We start from the raw sequence: 22,192 nt of genomic DNA, 5'->3' as shown, positions 1-22,192 counted from the left end.
TGCACAAGTGTCCATCAGATTTGGCATATACCAAGGAGACGCTCTGTCCCCACTGCTGTTCTGCAGAGGTCTGAACCCCCTCAGCCAAATGATCAACAAGACTGGCTATGAATACCAACTCAGGAATGGAGCTACCATCAGTCACCTCCTCTACATGGATGACATCAAACTGTACCCTAAGAGCAGGCGAGAAATAGACTCAGAACTAAGGTCAGATAGTGATAAAGAGAGGGAAGGAATTCCACACATGAACAATAGCAGACAATGAGGATGGAAAGCGGCAACAGCCAAATACTTACACCCACCGTGTAAGGCAAGTCCTAAGCAGCCTGCTCAATGGCAAGAACAAGTCCTGGGCAATAAACAGCTACGCCCTGCCAGTTATCATATAATTATACGGTGGCTAAAGGGAGAGATACAGACCACAAATGTTAAGACACGAAAGCTCCTGACCATGCATGGAGGGTTCCACCCCAAATCCAGCACCCTGAGAATGTACACTAGCCGTAAGGAAGGAGGCCGAGGACTAATGATCGTGAGAGCCACTATCTAGGACGGAACTTACAAGATCCACAAGAACAAAGAAAAAAGTCTACCAAATAAGATCCAAGGTGTAGGCTGTGCAAAGAGGACCCTGAGACAATCCCGCACATAACTGCAGGGTGCAAGATGCTGGCAGGGACAGCATACATGGAGCGCCATAAACATCTGTGCAGAGTACGGGCTGGAGACGAAGGACAAAGTGGGAAACACCTCCAAAGGTGGTGGAGAACGACCGAGCCAAGGTCCTCTGGGACTTCCAGATACAGACAGACCAAATGGTAATGGAGAACCAACCGGACATAGTGGTGGTGGTCAAGGTGCAGAGGAAAGCTGTCGTGGTTGACGTGGCAATACCATGTGATGGCAACATCAGGAAAAAGGAACATGAGAAACTGGATGAATACCGAGGAGAAGAGCTGGAGAATGCGTGAAAGGTGAAGGTAAAAGTGTTGTCTGTGTGGTCATCGGAACACTCGGGGCAGTGATCCCCAAACTGGAGGAGTGGCTACAGCAGATCCCTGGAAAAACATCAGACTTCTCGGTCAAGTTTCTATTTAAAAAAAAAAAGAAAAATTGGCCTAACTATGAGGTTTTTGAAGTTTAAGTATGTGTCTGTTGTCTGATAGAAGCGTACACGTACATTTTCACATCATCACACAGTAAACTCATTTACATATCAGGTTTCATCAATTTAGCCCTTGTTTTAGTCAATCTGGCCCATCGATCCACCCCATTCCACTCAGGAGTCAAATTATTTTCTTCAATTTAATCAATTTAATTTTCTGAAAGCCCAAACTCACAACAGCGGTTGCCTTGCGGTGCTTTTCAAAATTGTTGGTTTTACCAAAAAAAAGTTAGACATTTTAACAATGAATCATTGGTCAATCATAGAGAAGCAGCAATGTTCAAGTTTGAATGAACTGCAACAATATTGGCAATAGGAAAAGTGTGCATGTACAATTTACCTGAAACTACATTCAATGATGAATAGAAACGGGTTTATATTGATTGGTTCTCTCACTTTAATAACACAAACCTCTATAGCAGGTTGGTTGGTCCACAACAGTGGATACTATTACTTCTGATACCTTTACTACAAGTGCCACTGTTACTTGTATACTCACCACTGCTTTGAATACTATCACTTTTACATTATGAACCCTCGTATCTCACATTGTCAAATAATCCACTAAAATAACAATGAACCATTGTAGTGGGAGATTGTATCCACTGCTTTAAGCTTTCATTCTGCATTTACTTTTATGTTGCTGAAATTGTTATTAAAATGATTTAGTAAAACAACCATTGCCAGCAAAATCATAGTTGTTCTTACAGATTTAAAAATTCTGATATCATCGTAGAAGCTGAACACATTCAACTTTACGGTGAAACAACCTCATAAAATCCATGAGCCCATAACAGCATGTGAACGCTGTACCGAGCTTTGCCCTTTTTTATTATTGACATGTTCTTCCATCACAAAACAAGTTCAAACGCTTTGACTATATTTACATTTATCTTGTCTAGACTAGAGCCAGTAGTATAACGCTACCAAAGCTGAAAAACATTCTGGAAATAGTGTGCTCTGAAAAAGCAGTCAGCATGGTGTGTGGTTTACAGAGCCCTTGCTTTTCACACTTTGGATCACCCCAGCAGAATGTTTTAGCGTTGCGAGCCCGATGCACCATGGGATGGCCTACTTGCCGCCTTCATCTTTCAACACACTCCATGAGAAGCGAGACCCCGTTGACTCTGGCTAACACCAGCTCAAAGTCCTGCAGAGAGGCAATGCTTTTTCTTATGGTCTAATGCAGGTTCTCAGCTTATGCTATGACAGCTGGTAATGTCACTGGCAATTTTCTAGTAGTATTTAATGAAGATGATGTTTTTTTTTTTTTTTTTGGATTGATTGATTTATATTTTTCCCGGTACTTAAGAAATATCACACCATTATTTTGTTGTTCATTGTAAAGTACAATATTGATCGAAAAAGGCTATAGGTGGCATACGCCTCAAATGCAAAGCGATTACTCCAACATGCATGCATCAACCAATCTAAATACAATTCAGAGTCAGCTTATGAGGATTTCTCTACCATTAAAACCTCCATAACAAACAGTTTGATGTGAGAGAGACCTGATCTTGAGAATCTGATTGCGTGGTGGCAGTGGTATTGACCTCCGCTTAATGAGCTGCTCCATCACTAGAGTCTTAAATCTGCTCTTGAGACACATTTATTTGCATTGGCTATTATCTGTACCGTTGTGTTTGTAATTATATTTGAAGTAATCTGCATTTGTACCATGAATTGTGCATGCGAACCGCTTTGGACAGCTGATTTTGTTGTAAATGTGCTATAGAAAAAAAGTTGACATTGACGTTCATCTATGTTACAGTTTGCAGCCCTTGATTAAAAAGGTTTGGGCACCTCTGCTTTACATTTGTTTCAGTCTTGATTTGGACCTGTTTTTATTTTTTTAATCACCAAAATAAGGTTAGATTACTTTATAGTGTGAGTGGAAATGGAAGTCTTGGCTTCCCTGCTCAGGCTGTTGCCGCCGCGATCCAGCTCCGGCTAAGTGGAAGATAGTTTTTAAAGTGAATGCGTGAATAAGTATGTCCTGGAGGACATTTATAAACCTCTTTCTCAGGCATTATCAATTATTAATGACCCATCTGATCATCCTGCCCGTGACATATTTGAACTTCTTCCATCTGGGAAGTGCTATCATGCCCTGTAATGAACTACATCACACCATGGCAGGAGTGTCTTCCCACAGGTAGTAATGTCCAACAGGCACTTTCATTGTTTTTTATCCTTTTCTAAAGTATACATTTATAATGTCTTTTGTTTATGGTCTTTTTATGTGGTTTGTGTTTCCATGAATGCAGGGCACTTGAGCATCTCTTTCCAATGTGATTCTTTTATACTGCAAATGGCAACAAACTGAAACTAAGGTACAGCTTCTTCAGTTCTGACACCGCTCTGGTAAAGGAATGGTTTGTATACAGTTTTGAGGGGAGGAGTTAACAATGCTGGAACTCACGTCTTAGTTGTTTACAGTAAAGAGTCTATTTAACCACCCTGTCCCCTGAATCATGTTCTGCATAATTGTTCATGGCCTTAATGAGTCATCTAGCACCTAAACAGCATTTTCTGATTCATTATTTGCAATATGTTCCACATTGGTATGGTATTTGTCAGACTTTTGAATGAATGTATCAGTCGCTGCGTATATATGTATATACGTGGGGAATTTAATCAAGTATCTCTGGGTTTGTCCTTGGCTCGAATAATAGTGCAGAATGCTGTCATATTGAAGCGTCCATTGCCGTGTTATCAGAAAGGAACAGTTCACAGTTGAGTGGTTTGCAGAGTTGCGAGGCTCACTTACTCGGTGGGGCGGACGAGAGCAGTCTTTCCGAGGCGCAGGGTGACCGGTCCCTTCGGATTGCGGATCTTTTTTACATCTTGACTTTTGAGGAGGGAGAAGAGCCTCACCAGATTAAACCCTATCAACACACGAACGAAGCCACATCAGTGATCGTGTTGATATATGTATTTATGCAGGAAAACGGATTGGAGTTTATGCAGATTAGATATTTGTGTCCATACATGTGAAATACATAATCAGAAACAGGCCCTTGGATCATATTTTCAGTAACTGCACTTGATATAGTCATTTTATCCGAGAGAAAGTACCACATTTACATGCAAGTAAGGGTGGGTGGTATAGATGAAAATGACTATCTCAGTATTATTTGGGAGTACCCTGATAACAATCAACAGACAATTCAACAGAAAACATGATCAAAGCAGTAGAGTACACTTGTTTTGTCACCTGTGATATTTTGCCTGGTCGCTTGGGGGAACTTCCACTCATCCACTTGCACGGACGGGCACAGTTCATCTGTAGGAGCGAGATCAGACGCATAGTTGAGTATTTATGAGCTGTATTTCAATGTCACTCATCCCGTCTCTTCTGATCCAACATACATTTCAAGCACTTTGATTCAAAACTTGGAAAAGAGAAGGCGTGTCTGAGGGGAAAACAGATGAAATGATGGCAAAACTGTACAAAGAGGAGCACAGCCCGGTTTGACGACTTGTCTAGCACCGCGCTTGTCAGACGGGGTAGCCTCCAGTTGATGGATAAGTTCTTGCCCTGTCAGACGGGGTTAGGGGGAAAAGTGTGGTCTGTCAGGGTGCCTTGCCACAGCACCATGGGGAGATGTGAGATGTGAAGAGAACGTCGCCCCAGTACAGGTGGAAGCAGACCTTGTGAATTACTGCCTTCCACAGTTAATTGATCTCTTTGAGGACAAGGGCGCAGGCTATGAGCGAGGTGTTCTTCCGGGCAGACTCTTTTTGTCTTCTCGATTACTGCTAAGGTGCTGAAGGCATTAGACAGAAATAACTCGTAATGATTTTCTCTGAGCAGTTTCTCCACCTTTTGTTTTAGCGTTATGTGCATGCAAGACCTTGTAAATGCAACTTTCACTCTGCAAATTCGCTCTGTTGGTCAAATGTATGATTTGAATACATTTGAAGATATGTCCCAGTGTTTCTCAAACTTTGATACCCCTTCAATTAAATTGTTTTATGAATTTAGAGATTTTAATTCATATTTCCTTTGTCCAAGTTTGAATTAGTATAGATTTGTGAGGTGGATAAGCCATGTTTTTAGAAGCTTGACCCTGGCAATGTTTTGTTTCTATAGGAAATAGATATCTTCTTTCTGTAGCATCCAGGTCCTGCACACGCTGTTCAAGTTGCATTATGATTGGTCGTTTTCTTTCACTAGAGCGTTCAGCCCTTAGATCTCCTCCTGTAAGTTGTTTAGACATGACCTTTTCTTTGACATTTCAATATTCAATGTCTTTTTAATGTCTTCCAAGTCCTTCCCACATTCCACACCTTTTTTCCGAGGTGCCATAATGTCTCAGAATAGTCTTGTTTTAGATGTGGTGCTGCTAAAATATGTTCTTATGGTGTACTTGATGTGAAAGAACCACTGCCTTATTATAATGTTTGTTTTAAATTAATATTCACTTTGTACATGTGGGTAAAAGCTAAATGCACTACTTGGACTCATGGATTTGACAACACAATGCCAAAAGTTGTATTCAAGGTCTGATTTGGATGCGGCTTTTGTGTGAAGGTCACTATTGATTCCTGCTACGAAGAAGTGAAAAGGCAACAGACAGCCTGCAGTAAATGTCTTTCAGAACATAACAAAATGATACTAGTAATAGTATTTTTGTTTAGTTTATAAGCGCTAGTAGTTTCTTTCTTTCTGTCTCTTTCTCTTTTTTTTGGTCTTTTTTTCCAAACCGCGTAAAACACACACTTTGAAGACATACAACTCCAGTAGGTGGCGGTAAATGCACCTTTTCAGTTTTTTTTACGGTATAGCATAAAACGCATACTTTGAAGATGTACAACTACAGAAGACGTATAACTACAGGAGGTGGAGGTAAATGCATCTTTTCGGTCGGCCTCCAACTGCCATTAAAAGTAACAACAACATAAGCGCTAGCAGAAGTATGTGTCTCGGCTCCCTAAACTCAATTTATCACTTCTTGTCCCTCCCTTGCCCTTTTCCTGACATCCTCATTAAAAATAATATCTATTTTTTTCTTTTGTTTCAGCTTTTATGTTACATCATGTATCATCATCCATTGATTTTTACCTGCAGAAGGTACACAGGCTTGACCTTTTATTAATGTTTGCAGTCTGCAGTAAATTGCTAGAATGAATTTAATGGTATCTCTCTGTATTTTTGTACAGTCACTATGTCTCCCTGAGTGCAGATGGGCGTGATTGACAGGTGGATTTGCATCACAGAAAGAAACGCATCTGATTGCACGATACGTTTTGAGTTTGACTCGAGGCGACGGGCGACCAGACTCACTCTTCAAGAATTGAAGACAAAGAATTAACTGCTTATTGACTTTGCGGTCATAATTCATTTTGTTTTTCTTCTTACATCAAACAGCTGTCTTGAATTGGCCTAGAACCTAAAATTTCAAGCCAAAAAAACATTAAACACACCTGTAAGATCAGGGCTGCTGCAAGCCATTTGCGTGCCCCAAGCAGAAAGGCTCAGTGCCGCCCACATTCCCCCTTAGAACAGCTAAAAAATATGCCGGGGTTTTGCCTTATGGTGACATTAATTTTTAATATGGCTTAAATCATAGTCCTAATCCTCACAATCATAACATTTCCTGTATTGGGAATGTCTTGTCTGTTCTGTGAATGTTAAGCGTTTTTTACCTGCCTTAGGATGAAATTTAGCTATCGTGCCAACTCTGGCATATTTATGCATAAACTGTTGCTGACACATTGATCAATAAGCACTGTCCTAATTCAAATAAAAATTCTGGTGAACTTTAGATGTAATATTGATAATAAATAATTTTCTTAGTAATGAATAAGGGCCCTCCACAATCCCTACATTTCCTTGCACCGGCCCTGCTCCAGCGTCACCTGAAGCTCTTCTCCTGCTCGTCTGCAGAACAGATCGAGGCTCTAGAAACACTACAGGCGGCAAACTATTGACGCTCTCTTTTGCATTAAAAAAAGACACGATTTAGACATTTTGGAAGGAGTTGAACCACTCTGGCTTTGCACACACCACCTTGAAGGTTCCACGATGAAGGCTCCACGGTGAAGGCTCCACGGTGAAGGCTCCACGGTGAAGGCTCCACGGTGAAGACTCCACTGTGAAGGCTCCACGGTGAAGGCTCCACGGTGAAGGCTCCACGGTGAAGACTCCACGGTGAAGGCTCCACGGTGAAGGCTCCACGGTGAAGGCTCCACGGTGAAGGCTCCACGGTGAAGGCTCCACAGTGAAGGCTCCACGGTGAAGCCACGCCAGATGGACGCATCGCATGTCTTTTTTAATTTGCTCTTTTTCACTCTTTCTAATTGAATATGAGACAGATTTTCATCATCTCAAGACTGTTTTTCTGCATGTAGATTGTAGAATACGTTCCCAAAACCGTTCCCAAATATGGCCCTGATCCGTCTGCGTCTGTTTAAACTGTGGCTTAGTGGAGTTGCTTGTGCCCACAGCTTGATTTGGAGGGCGAGAGCGGCGACACTCAAGTCCTATAGTTAGTTTTGAAATTATGAAGCATGCCTACTATATGCTCCCTGTTTAATTTTAAAAAGAACAGTGCAGCTGATGCACAAATAGCCTTTTCTGTCATTCAATCCAAACTACCATACATAACAGTCTGGTACCCCTCGGAGCACTTGATGGCCTACTCACTGCGCTGTGTGAAATGGGAGCGGCATCTCAGTAGTAACATCTGATTTGTTGGAATACAAAATATTTGCTCATAAGACAGATGATTTGCAGTTTCCAGCACTTTGCCACTTTTGGCAGGCGCGATCGTATGGAGTTGCACCTCCTTTCCTCTCAAGCTGTGATCAAACCAGCACATTTGCTTGTTCACAGGCTAATTAGAACAGAGAAGGAGTTCCTCACCAGGATCCTTCTAGAATCTGCTTGCAGCTTGAAGTGAATGGATAGTCTTCTTGGCTAAGTTCACTTCCTCTTTGATGGGATGTGTCTGAGTGTTGCCAAAGCAGGTAATAATACCACCTCTGACAGCATTGAAGCACACTGCAGGAGCACTCCTTAAACGCTACGCCACAGAAGCGAAATAGGAAACTACACTGAAGTCAAATGCACAAGCTATATTCTATGAAAGTCTTTGTCACATTTATGTTTTCTTATACATATCAGTATTTGTTTTATGGTAATTCGTATTTAGCGACCTGCGATACTGTAAATGTAACTGGATTGCTTTATACTTGAATGGTGGTCTCTGTGTATTTTTCCTGTGTTTATATTGATCGATGTGTATCCCACTTAAGGCCTGTGTGTTTTAAGATCGATTTGCAGCCCCACGTAATGATATGTGGTTAGTGTTTTCTATCCAGCAGTTCCCATAGGATTATTTGCTTGTATTTGGCCAAGGTTGTGCCTTAGTCAGAACTCGGAGCACCCAGCTGAAGGACAAAACGGCATGAGCTGCACAATTCGGGAAAATTAGGGAAAATGTTTTGCAATTGTCAGTTAAATGTTTATATTTTTTTGACTCGTAGGTTGTTTTGGACAGGACAATGTAGGAATCTAACTCACAAGGCTATGGCAGGCTATATGTGCTATCCATCACAGAGCAGAAAAAGACTGAAATAGACTTTTAAACTGACAAATTAATAAAATAATGAAAAGAATTATTCAGGACATTTTGTTGTTCGTGATATTAAAAACTGCAGCCTTTTTAATTTGCTAATTTCGTCCATACAAATTGCGATTTCAATTCATCTTAGAGCCCTGACCAAAAAAGCCTTAGAAAACCTGATAAAAAAAACAGGAATAACATGTTAAGTTGATAAAAGCTCTTGGGCTTACACTTCAGACTGTAGGGTTTTGTTTTTCTTTCCTCCAAACCAATTTCAATATGTTTTTTTATGGAAATGGTAATATTGACTTGTTTATCTTTCCTACTGATATAATACTGATCTTTATACTGAAAACTATAACTCAACATGTCATAATTTCATCATCTACTCTGTGTGTTAAATGAGGCAACAAGAACACGAGGCTTCGCTAGTTATTAAATGTTCCATTGTACTGTGACATTCGCCAGTAATCACACAGATGTGGAGAGGAGATGAAAGTCTCTATACTGGGAATCTAATAAAAACCTGGTCAGGATAGGTGCATGCTGGGTGCTGTTGTAATGATTCACCAAAATGACAGAAAATAGCCCATAGGTGCTGCAGAGATGAGAAGGGAGAATAACAAACTGTAGGCAGGGAGAGGTTAGAGATAGCTGCTGTGCTTTTGAGCAAATGAGGCAGACTGGAGTGAACATTCCTGGTTGTTTTCCCAGAGATAGCAGCGCAACAGAGAGACAGCAAGACTTCAAAATGTAGCCTGGAGCCAGCGTTCAGCTCTCACTCACTGGACCAGCACTGGACCTACGACAAATTTACAGACGATAAACGGACACATGGACACAAACCTATTTAATGGGCTTTTCATACCTGCACAATCTGGTTACTTGTGTGCACAGATTTGATTTGGGTTGTTTTTGTTGTGATGGGGACAGAGAGCAGAGAGCAGGTGGAAGGAAATCTATTGGCACAGGAATGGAGTGGAGAGTAAGCGTGTTTGAAGCAACACTGTGTACACAAGTGGAGAGGAGTAAAATTGTGGGGTGTAAGCCGGTGTGAGAAAAATGTCATGTGCAAACAGTTTGGAATGGGGGAGAAAGATGGATTTGGTTGATATGTTACAACTGGGACGAACTAGGGATGTCAAGATTATTCGGTTAATTGATAATCGGGATTAGCTAGGGCCCAGTATAATTGTAAGAACTAGAAAAATATTCATTATGACAAATGAAGCCTTCGTAAATTCAGCCTGGAAGACCTAACTCCATCCATCTACATCAAGGCCACCATGGAAGGACCCCGCTCCCCAGCGCCATCATCGCACTCAAGCGGCGCCCGCCTGTCCGTCTGTGAGAGTCAGATCCCTCACTTCACCATGGACTCTCCCAGGTTTCTGCGCTTATCCCAAAGAGGTTATGCAGTTTTTCCCGGCCAAGAAGGAGGATGGAAGGACAGGGGGCGTCTGCATCATGGCCCCGCACCCGCTCCTCATCCCCAATCAACGCTCTCAGTGACTCCTCCCCGCTCCCAATCAGCGCCCAGGCGGTCGCATTTAAGCCCTCAGGCAGATGGCTCGACCGCTCAAACCGTACTGCGACCCACCACCTCCCCAGCTCCTCCTCTGCATTCCCCTCATCCTCTACCTCCTCTTAACAATGGAGTGCCCATGATTGCAACGTCTTCCGCCGGGGTCTGAGCGCCAAATAACTCGCGAATAAAGCTTGCTAAACAGTCCATTCTCGTGGTCTCTTTGTCTCTCCAGGGTGAATTGTATATGCAAATTAAGTGGTTTTAATTGCATCTATAGTTAACATTTACTTTATTTTGTAATTCAGACTGTTTAGTTTCATAAAGCTCGTCACAAACTTTGAGATTTCACACAGTCTCAGTAATAATCAGGAAATCGTGATGTTTTTTTTTCCTCACAATAATCACAACACGAACAAACACTGGATGCAAAGTAAAGATGTAAAGGTTGTAGGTGACAAAGATGGATTGAAGTTGAGACTGATTCGTATTGTTCTATATATTTTACAGAAATAGTCAGAAAACAAAGAGAAAGTGAAATAGTAGATGTGACATAAGGCAGTCTTTTAACTTACACACTTTTAATGGTAGTCATCGGGACAATGTTTTAAAATCAAAACGTTTGGACTTCCATCCGAAACTAATTTTCAATCTGAAGGAGCTGGTCTGAGAAGCTAGACTTTATACTCAGACCAACTCCTTCAGATTGAAAATGATGGATTGAAGTTGAATATGACTTTCCGATGATGGATCACTCCTGAACAAACGAGGAATTACACTGACCTCTTTCAAAAAGTTCAGGAAAATTCTATTTACCTTAAAATCTAATATGCTGTATTAGTAATGGGATACTTTTTGCTGTGTTAGTGTTCAAACTCAATTCTGATACTAAAGAAAAGTTTTATGTAATTTAACATGTAGTTAAGTATCTGAAAGCCTTTTCCAGAATAAGAGGTGAATTTAAAACATAAAGCATTTGTTAAATATAGTAAAATGGCTTTTTTTTTTAACTTATGTTCAGTTTCACATTGCTGAGCCTCAGTCCTAGTTTTACTTAAACCTGCTTTTTTATACTAATGTCAGCAAATTAGCAGTGAGAACACATTTTGAATGAGTCTGAAAAATACACTCTAACATACACGAGTGTGAGCTGCTGGCTTGGACAAAATGTTGCCGTTGCACTTGAGAAAGCACTTTTTTTGGAGCTACTGAGCGGGAGAAGACCCAGGGGAGCTTCTAGCTGACTCAGTCATCTCACAAAAATCCCCTCTGAGGGTCTCCCACAAGGGACACTTCTGATCTCCAAGAGCTGTGGAAAATAAAGCCTGCCCCCCACCAACCGACAAAGAGAGAGGGAACAAACTGAGCTTCAGGGGACACGAGCAACTATCATCTTTTTGTCACTAAATAAATAAGGAAAACGTTGTAGATTTAGCCTTTCTTTGTGTGGCATTGGCACTGAGTAAAGTACAACCACAAAGCACTTGGTTACATGCAATGCTTCTCCACAGCGTAACCACAAACACTCGCTTCACAAGCCGTCATTATGCTCTGTGTGACTGCAGCCTGTGGGCGAATGGGAAACACAGTCAGATGGCAGCAGACCTCAATGGCTTTTAAAGTGTGATGACCAACAGAGAAAAGTTTTAACAGTTCTCCAGTCCAGTCAATGAACTCCAGTGAATATAGGAACTACCTTTAAACGGGACATATTATGCAATTCAACTTTAACAAGCTTTTAAACTTGCTTCCTCATCATTATTGTACTCAAAGCTGTGTTTAGCTTGATTTCCGCATGTTTGAGTAATCCTGTATTGTCCAGCAACTGAGGCTTGAGTGCTCAGAACATTCATATTTCCTCCCTTCCCCTATCTCCGCCCATCTCCCTGTGCTTAGTTGCGATTATTTGAAAAATGAAGACTCAGAGTGATACATGTAGGGTTCCAAAATGTCACGTTGCCATTTAAAAAAACAACAACATGGAAATGGAAATCTGCTGCTTGTTACGTTAAAATGCCAGTATGAAGAGGCGGAGCTTATCTCTCTTGGTTTCTATTACCAAGCCGATTTAAATTAATATTTACAATGAACAAGACGTAAACTGATGATCCACTTATGTTATAGTTCAATACACACAAAAAAGCATATAAGTTGCCTTTGAAAACTGGATATACAACAAACAGGAAAAGTTCTAAAACAACATCTAAATATGGACATAAAAAGTATATGATACATGTCACATAATTCAATCATTTCTTCACTCTTTAGTCACACTCATTGGATTTAATCAGCTTTTCTGCCACAGCTGCAATGCAAGGTGTGTGAAGTGTCTTGTCCAAGCACAGAACAAGTGAAGAAGGCATGGTATTAACCCTCAACCTTTTGGTTTATTTGGTGAACATGAACATCTCTAACATTGCTAAAAATGCTGAAAAATAAGCGCAAAACATGTTAAATCTTTTGGAACAATTTGAGCTTTGATTGCAGCAATTTCATTCACCACCAGTTCAAGTTAAAATTGAAAAAAGGTCGCTCTGTTTAGTTATTTTGTATTGACAGATGCTGGTTGAGTGTTGCTTTGGTAGAAAACTGTTTTAACCACATTTTTATTTCTCTGTGTTTTTAGCTCTCTTGTGCAAGAAATCAATAAAAGGCCATAGTTTTCTTATTTTGTATATTATTATTGTGTTCATTGCTGCACAGTTGCAATTTTTTAGTAATGCAACTTTGACCTATTAAATCCAATATTGACCTTTTTATGCGTTAAGCGTTTTTTTATTTTGTTAAAACATTAAAACACTAAAAATTCACACTTTTGTGCCTTTTCTGGTTCATAAATTTGCTCGGTGCACTCCAAAATCGCTATTTATTACATCAGGCATGTCCAAACTACGGCCCGGGGGCCAAATGCCGCCCTCAGACCAATTTTTGTTAGCCCTTCGGCTTCCTCCTAAGTTGATCCAAACAACAAAAAATAGGACTTTTTACTATAAAATTGGAAAATATTCACGTATTTTGATGTTATACCAACCTAATATTAATGTTCCAAGTCTTGTGGAGGCTCATCGAAACAATTTCAAATTCAAAATGTTGAACAAAGTTGAGTAGTTTTTGGCCTTAGTGAAAAAGGTTTGGACACCCCTGCATCACACAAATCAACAATGTGAATTAGTTTACTCAAATTTGACTTGGGTTAGACATTTCATGACACACCTGGCAATCCCTCTCTGCACACTAGCTGAAATTCCAGGGCGTTGTGTAGAAGTAAACTCACCTTGTGCTTCTGTCATGGAGTCACATGATCCGATGCTAAGCGCCAGCAGCATCAATGATGAGCAGAGAAGCCACATGGTTCCACTCCTCTAACAAAAAGAGAAAAAAACTCTGTAAGTAAGCCAAACTCTTCTTCCAAATCTGACACTACAACTCCACCGTCATCCACAACATGTCGACAGCTGCGAGTTCGGCTTGACTCCTAAATAGGCGTTGATGTATATTTATGAGTCAGTCACTGCCGGTGTGTTAATTATGTGATATGATTCAGGCTTTGTTAGTGGCATACGAATTAACCTTAATGTCTCTCATTAAGGAGTGTTACTCTATAAAGTCTGATCATAGTCATTATTCTGTCCATCTGCTTGGCCTTTCGCCGGGCAGCTGTGAGACACCCACACACGTTCATGCATGCACACCCACTCTTGAATGCGGCAAATGACCACTCAACAACTCCACAAGAAAGTTCAGCCGCTGCAATCGCTATCGCACACTGCAGAGGCAAAGAAAAAGAGGCGAGATGCTTTACATGCACAGCGCTTTATTCACTGAGGCCGGAACACACAAACACATCTGGAGACGATTGGGCTTGGATTCGTGCTTGTGTTGTAGCAGATGCTTCCACGTGGCTCCACAACAGACACACACATCAGAATTTACAGCGCGTCTGAACGATTATCAAATGTAGCCTGAAAAAGTTGTATCGCTTATTATCAGAGATGGGCAGAGTAAGCCAGCATTTTGCACATGAAACTAAATGGTTTGTCAAACTACTTAAGCGCTGATTTGTGTTTAAATGTTTGGCTTTTCGCAAACAAGAGACAAAATACTTAAAAATGCGATGCAAGATTTTCCCCACTTTTTTCACAAACATTTGAGAAATTAGCCAGCTATTTACACAACAGTTTTTGGAAGAGTAGCCGACGTTTGCAGTTGACTATAACTTACCATTACCAACATGTATAGTATATATTACGGTATGTATGAAATGACACTTTAATGAATACAAAAATCTTAGTATTTACAAGCAAAGAGACATTGGTTGAGTTGCCAAGCTACTGCAGTGCTGTTTCTGCAGTTATGTTACACTAGTCATACAGTTATTCAACAAATGAAGTGTGTAATTCATTATTTTATGCCTCTGCCCTACAATATGCATGTAAACAAGACTTAGGCCTTTCCCTCAGTAGCATAAACACACCCCCTGTGACCTGGTGTTGCCCTTTGAGCGTTTGGACACCATAAATCTGCCCTGTTTAATGATAGAGCTGGAGCCTAATGCAGCCGGGGAGGCAGGCAGGCTGTCTCCACGCTCCACACCTGTCCCATCTGCCAGGAGCAGTGACCCCGGCGCTCCCAGGGGCTCGCTCTCATAATGTCGTGCCCCTCCGTCTGACTGAGGACACACTGTGAACGCTTGTCCGGCTGCAGTGGGACTCAAAAAGACAGGAAAAGAAGAAGAAAAGGGTGTAATCATAATCCACTCATATTGATAAGCTACTCCAACTGACAAAACAAAAAAAATATTATTATTATTATTATTGATGGCTGTGGTTACATGTGCACATCACATCTCTGTTTGTTAGTGAGATTATTGAAATTATATGTAAACAGCAACATCATCTGATTTCTTTCTGATTCTTTTCTCTTTTATTGCTCACATCATTGCCAAAAAAAATCAGATAACAATCACATTTTGGTGTGAATATAGCCTTAAACTCAACTTTGGCTGCTTCAGTACTTTCTCTTCCGAGTAAAAATGCATTCTGTCTGTAAACGCCTTTGTTAGAACCAAAAAGTATTGTTAACTGAAATTTCCCTGTGTGTCTGTATTGTGTTAAGCCTCTGGAAGGTTAATCAAAGCCTAAGACGAGAGTGAGGCTGCAACCATTATTACAGGCTTCATGGCCTATGATCACAGTAATAGGAAAGCGCCCGCAGTACATAGCGCACAACGCATCCGTCCAGAAAGCACATGCTGAAGGAAAAGTTTCACCTCGTTGCCGTTATTATCAGGCAGTAATCCAATCCTTTTTAATAGCCTTTCTAATATGTCCTACAGTGAATGTCTCCTTCTTTTCTAAGGTCCGGATGCAGCTTCAGAGCCACCCAGCTGGATTCAGGCGATAAAGGCAGAAGTGCAGGGTGAGGTCACGGAGAGCTGGCCCTGTGCCCGGTAAGCCACGGAGCGCCCGGCCAATGCGGGGAAGGGAAACAATTACCAATTCACAAACTTCCAAAAGGATAAATTGCTTTGACTGAACCACTGGCGACCATCAACAAGTTCCAACATCTTGTATAGCTGCCAATTATTGTTCAAAATACATCCTGGCATATTAAATGATCTGGGTACACGGGGAATGTTGAGTAAACCTCATGCAAGACAATTCATTCAATTCATTTGCTCACTAGCTTTCTGTTTCAACAATTGAGGGTTGATTGATGTTGTTTTAGTCGCAGTGTCTCAGTTGCATATGCTCAGTTGGCACCTGCGAAGAGATAAGCAAAAACCATTCATCGCAAAGTGCTGCTTAATTGGTTAGCTAAATGTTTGATTCAGTGTTTTGTACCCAAATCAACCATGGATTTACACAACCGCAGTTTAATCTCTCTTTAGTCTGCAGTGACCTTCTGCACAAACAATATAGCGTAAAACACATTCCAGAGTTTGTGGTGCATCCTGTGTGCAGTTTTTGTTGCATTTTTCATCATCATTGCCGTCACTTACAAAAGAGTCAGAGCACTGAAAGTGACTCAAATCAAATCAAATGTGAAGCACAAGAAAAGTGCTTACTGTTTCCAAGCACAGATGGATGACTGTTTTTTTGGACAGTTTTGTTGTGAGGGTTTATTATTTTCATGAGTCCATCTTATGATTAGACTTAAGACTAAAAAGACCATAAAAATCTTTCTATTACTCAACACTTAAAGCACTGCATTATGTAACATACATGCTGTTTGATTCACTATAGCAAAACAACTAAAACAAAATCTAATACTCATCCAAATAGGTTGATTTCGCATTGAAGAGTCAGATGATGTTATCATTGCAAATGGAGGGCAGGGACATGTTCACTGTTTTTGAAAGAAATAAAGAATCCACAAATGATGAGCCTTTTCATATTAATCTCATGGCTCAAGGTCCTTTCTATTGACAACAATCACACTTTTGAAGTTGAATAAAGGCATTTCTTTCTGAAACTATTTTGAAATATAAAAAAATAACATTTTCTGTATTCATGCTGACAGAAATAGTGAACTTTGTGTCAATTTTTGTTTCATGTGAATTGGCCCAGTAATTACAGAGATATGAAACATTACAAAGCGAGTAAACAAAAAGTGAGACACACTGCAGGAAACAAAACTTAAATTTAAAGACATCAATTTGAAACTTCTGTAGTTTATCCACATAAATTATTGTATTACAAGTTCTTCATCATGCAAAGCTTTCATACAGAACTATGGCATGTATGTTTAAAAATGGCCAACATTTTACCTATTTTGGACATTTAAATTATACAGCTGTTTGACCCACAATTTGAAATGTTGCCAACTCCTTTTTTTACTTAAATCAGGCTCGGAATTAGATATCAACAAATTATTTTGAATGTTCTGTCAAAATCTTGTTAAGTTTAGTCATTATGTCCCTATGAGATAAAAAAAAAAAAATGCATTTTAAGGAAATGACCTTTGAAGTTACAATGTCCCATATAAATCTATGGATGTGAGTGGATTAAATTAAATAATGATAAACAAAAATACAAGAGCAGATTAGACATTGTTGTTCTTTCCATATGAAAGTCTGTGTTGAGAACCAAATTAACCAACAAAACAAAAAATCAAATTAGTTTTGCCTTGAGCATTCCATTCTGTTGGAACTCCATGGCTCGAGCCAATTAGTTTTGCCTGTGGTGTCAGGCCATAATTCTACTTGAATAGGTCGTTTTCAAATTCTAGAATGTGATAAGGTCATAACCTCCGATGGGGATCAAGAGACACTTTTCCATATTGATTGCATTGGAATTTTCCATGAAATATCTCAGAGGTAAATTCACAAATGTTGAACTTGATGATTTCTCATAGAACTAGACTTAAAAACTCAGAATTCCACATTTTAACAATATAAATTTTAGCTGCCCACCAACAGTGTTAAATATTGTTGGCTGATGTCATGTTGTGATGTTATCTAAAATGTAGAGCTACTTCATCTAATACACTATTACATCTATCCAGAAATATTGTCAATAATGCATATAGTTATATATATATATATATATATATATATATATATATATATAGTTGCATACAATACAATATAGTTGTATTGTATGCAACAATTTAACATATAAGATAAGATAAAGGATTATCTTATCTTATATGTTAAATTGTTGCATACAGATGTCATTACAAATACTGATGACTATGAATTGGACTCATCTTCAACATGGCATGTACTGCACTAAACTACAACTTCAGCATCCGCAGACAAGCTTTATTGAACAATTTGCGTCCGTGACTATGTATTTATATGTCCAATAAGAGCACACTTTAAAGTTACAATGTAGTAAAACTGTACTGTTTTTCTCTTTTTCCCCATTTCCTTCTCACACACTCTCTGTCCTCTGCTGCAGGAAGATTGATGGACAGCTCACTTACAGGATATTTGCCTCCAATCTCAGCAAGTCTTACCCACAAACACAAGCTCAGAGTGCTTTTAGAGCTGGGCTAAGAAAACAAGCTGCTTATCGGCGTGTTGAGTCATGACCTCTATTGAAATCTCAGAAGGAGCACGTTTTCTAGCTCTGGATCTCTGCGCCAAAGTGAGGAGGAAATCTGACTGAAATTCTGCACTGTGCTGACGGCCTGCATAATGCATTTGTAAGTAGATGCACAGCTGTACATAAACACATAAAGTCAGCCAAACATATTCATAAATACTCAGGGCCTGAACAGGTGCAGGTGAATAGAGATGTAGCCGGGAAATATTTCCATTCTGACTTCATCATGCAAAATAATGCAGCCAGAGGGACTCGAGAATGGATAAGTAAGAGCACCTGGTGTTAAAAGAAGAAGAAGCATACCTTAGTTAAGTGCATATGACAGGCTTTCTAGTTTGGAGTTTATTTATTCATCATTATTTATTTATTTGTATTTATACATGTTGTAAATGTAAATTATATAGTTTTACACAAATCAAGTAGCTATTAGTGGAAAAAAATGTAAAAATCTGTAGAAATTTACAGGAAGTGACATGACACTCATTCCATCTAAAGTTTATGCATAATTTGCACAAAAGAAACAACATGTTGACCCTAATTCAACAAAGTAAAGCTGCTCTTATACATTCTTATATATGAAATTTAAAACAAATTATCATTAGATGAGTTTTGACTGAGTGGTTGCTGGGTAATATCCTTGTGTGATGTCATTAATTACAAACAGGAAGTAAAATAACCTAGCTATTATGGGATGAAGGTTGTATAAGTTTTAACAAAATTTAAAGTACATTTATCTTAACCGCATTTTAGTTCAATGAGTGGCCCAACCTGTTGTAGGCACTTTATTATTTGTAATATGTTTTTTTTCCCAGCATATTGACATTGCACAGAAATTAGCAAGCAGATGTAAACTGTATAAAACTTCAAGGGATCTGCAAAAATAGCAGGTGTTCTTCATGGATGAGACCAGGGAACATTGCGTAGAGGCACATCTAGTGTCAAAACACGTAGGCTGTTCGTATAACATAAAGTACTTTGAATATTTGTCACTCCCTCACGTTTGCTTTCATTTTTGACTGCTTTCTACAATTTATTATTCAATTTGCAAGTATTTTTTGCCCTCTACAAAATGTAAAAAGGTATTCAAGAAGCAAAATATCCAAGGTATTATAATGTAGAAGAATGCAAGTCCTTTATTTGAACTTCTTTGGCTGTGAAGAACAACTCTCAGTGCTACCTGTTCACCCGCATGCTATAAAGTCATGAAGGAGAGAGACTTCAGGGCAGATTCTATACCGCACAAGAAATTGACCTCAATTGAACTGAGTCAAAGTAAAACAGCAACCCGTAAGTCCAACCCGCAATCGTTTTGAAGTCGTGCCGACCCCTCTGTCATTGTTCACCACTTTATTTTCTTCAGTTTGCATTTACTGTGATGGAAAATGTCTGAGATAAATACAGCCAATGGATAGCAGATGTTTGGATTGCCTTCAAAACAAGCCATATTTTTCAGGCTTGTCCCGACAGAATCATCAGAAGAGTATATTTTAACAGGCCTCGGGGCTTTGATATCATCGTTTCATTACTATTGACCAGAAGGCAGAGGAAGCTACAAAGACTGTAAAAAACTAGGACAACCACAACAACACCCTAAAACCTTCTGAAACAAGTTTTTACTAGCTGTGCATTCCAGTAGTGATGATAAAACTTTGTCCCTTGACTTTTGCTTTTGCACCACTGAATGAGAGAAAATCAATCATCTTCCAAATCGTGCGTTTGGAGAGACGAGCCACAACCTTATCACGTCGAATAATACAAAAGAGACTGATGTAAAGGAAATGGAAACTTGGCAAATTCACCACACTATTATCCAGAGTTACTGAAGTGCAGCTGCAGCAAGTTTTTACTAGCTCCAGTATGAAGGCCGGTTTTGAATATTTGCCAGTGAGCACAGACAGAGACTCCAGGCACAGAAAAAGCTCCATTTTGCTTGTACACGTGATGTAAAGAGAGTCCTGTTCTCATGACATAAGCAAAGTTGGCTCCAGGTTTATGTACAGTACAGTATATGTTCAGCTCCAGGGTCAAACCACACATTAGAGCTAGGTATAGTGACAAGTAACATTTAAGCTACTTTGACACATGTATTTGCGTACTGTTTTGAATTTGTCTCCACTATTTGTAAGTTAAAGTACTCAACAAATGCATAATCAATATTTTATTACTGTTGGTGTTGTCTTTTCTTGATTGTTGTTGTGTGTTTGGGCTAGAAATGTCACCCGGCTTGCCTATGTGTGAATATGTTGTAGTCTGTGAGTGTCTTGTGCTCAACTGGGCCGATTGCACAGATTGAACGCCTCTTTTGTGTCAGTCAAACTCAGGGCAGCTGTGTCAAGAGAGGTAACTTACGCCCACAGGCTGTAGAATGAATGAATGATGACTTTTCTGTTGCACTTTGAATGTAAAGCACTATAACAATGTAATTATCATGATGTACAAAGAGGCATTATTGCTCATTTTGGTTTCGGTTTATTTTTCTTTGCGCGTCGGCGGCAGCATTTAAAAGTACATTTGTGTTCGGCTTGTAGTTAAACTTTCCATATTCTCACTTCAGCAGGTTAAGCGAGCGCCTCTTAATGTAGTTAAATTCGAGTACACCGATTTGTATCGCTTACAGGGCTCCATTCCCTGGGGGCTGTGGCGAAGGAACAACTATCTGTCACTGCGAGAGAATCACTGTCCCGAGAGACTGAGGATTTCCCTACTATTACTGCAAAAAGCCTCAGACCTTCACCGTTGTGTAAAGCGGTTGAGACACATTACATGCAAGCAACAGATTATAAGTCTGCCTGTTTCCAATTGTGATGAGCCTTTGGGATTTTTGCGTAGGGGAAGGGGGTGCAGACAGGATGCGAAATCCCCCCCAAACAAGGGTCTTGCTGGGTAATGTACAAAACAGCTGTTAGTGTGGCTTCTTTCTGATAAGTAACATAGCTTTTTGCTGTCAGAAGTTGCCTATTTATTTGTATTTTGGAATGCATGGTAGTCAGAAACTGGCTTCTCGCTTTTTTAGTAGGTGCATAGTCATAGATATACAGCAATTGACCTTCTAGTTATCAAATTATAATATCTGACTTCAAACACTATGGGAATTTAAAATGATCAATTGCAACGTTATGGACTTTGCTTCCAGGGAAAATAATGAAACAGTGACTTAACGTACCTCATAAGGTGTTGTATCCACTGCATTATATTTAAACAACAAAACAAAAAGACACTAAGAAAAAGCGGTCAAGAAACAGTACAAACCTTCAATGACTGATAGATCCACAGGTTTAGCTCCACGTGTAGTTAGTAGAACGACATATCCAGGCAGGCTTTGGTCTGGGACAGGCCAGTACAATACAAATCCAGTTATGTCCTTTTTTGTATTTCTTTCTTTCTGGGTGACGGGAAAGAAGAAGAAAAAAAGTTTGCCGTAAGATTGTTCAACTTTTCCTCCCCTCCCCTTCTCGCTCAAATGCCTGAACCCTTTCTCTCTCTCTCTCACTCACTTTTCCGTCTGTCTCGGGGTGTCCGATTACTCCTTCAGTCTGTCTCCTCCAGAGCCTCTGCTGAACCCCTCATAGGGATCTCCTTCGGTGAAAAGGTAATGACATCATGCTTCCTTGAGGCCGTTCTTCATCTTCACTTTTTCCATACGTCTTCACCATCTACCTCGTCACTGTATCACCTGAATCCAAATCGCCACCAACTCTTATTGTTTGATTCATGATGCAAGAGGAAAGAGTTCTAGAGTCATCTCACAGAGGAGGAGAAAGTACTCGAAAAGAGAAAATAAACAACACGAGATATTGCTTTTACTTTGACAGTATTGCATTAGCTCACGGATGTCGCATTAGCTTACGTATCTACCATTTATTCCTCAAAATAA

The 22,192-nt window shown here is 39.8% G+C and overlaps 1 protein-coding gene across 3 annotated transcripts in view; it reads right to left on the bottom strand.

The window, feature by feature from the left end:
- col16a1 (collagen, type XVI, alpha 1) overlaps positions 1–21,748 on the bottom strand; it is a 56,536-nt gene extending 34,788 nt beyond the window's left edge. For 2 of the 3 annotated variants that reach the window (XM_072447620.1, XM_072447619.1), the window contains exons 1-4: positions 21,568–21,748; positions 13,542–13,629; positions 4,386–4,454; positions 3,939–4,056 (exon numbers count right to left, since the gene is read on the bottom strand). In XM_072447620.1, coding sequence (XP_072303721.1) covers positions 3,939–4,056; positions 4,386–4,454; positions 13,542–13,617 — 263 coding nt within the window. In that variant the 5' untranslated portion in view covers positions 13,618–13,629; positions 21,568–21,748. The remainder of the gene's footprint in view (positions 1–3,938; positions 4,057–4,385; positions 4,455–13,541; positions 13,630–21,567) is intronic. The other variant, XM_072447618.1, reaches the window with a different exon arrangement.
- Positions 21,749–22,192: the final 444 nt, after the last annotated feature.

The sequence above is a fragment of the Eucyclogobius newberryi genome, unplaced genomic scaffold (genome assembly GCF_026437365.1).
Source record: "Eucyclogobius newberryi isolate DKJ021-1_F unplaced genomic scaffold, fEucNew1.0.hap1 SCAF_16, whole genome shotgun sequence".
Taxonomy (NCBI): domain Eukaryota; kingdom Metazoa; phylum Chordata; class Actinopteri; order Gobiiformes; family Gobiidae; genus Eucyclogobius; species Eucyclogobius newberryi.
The sequence above is the reverse complement of the archived record's forward strand: the minus strand, read 5'-3'. Positions and strand labels throughout refer to the sequence as shown.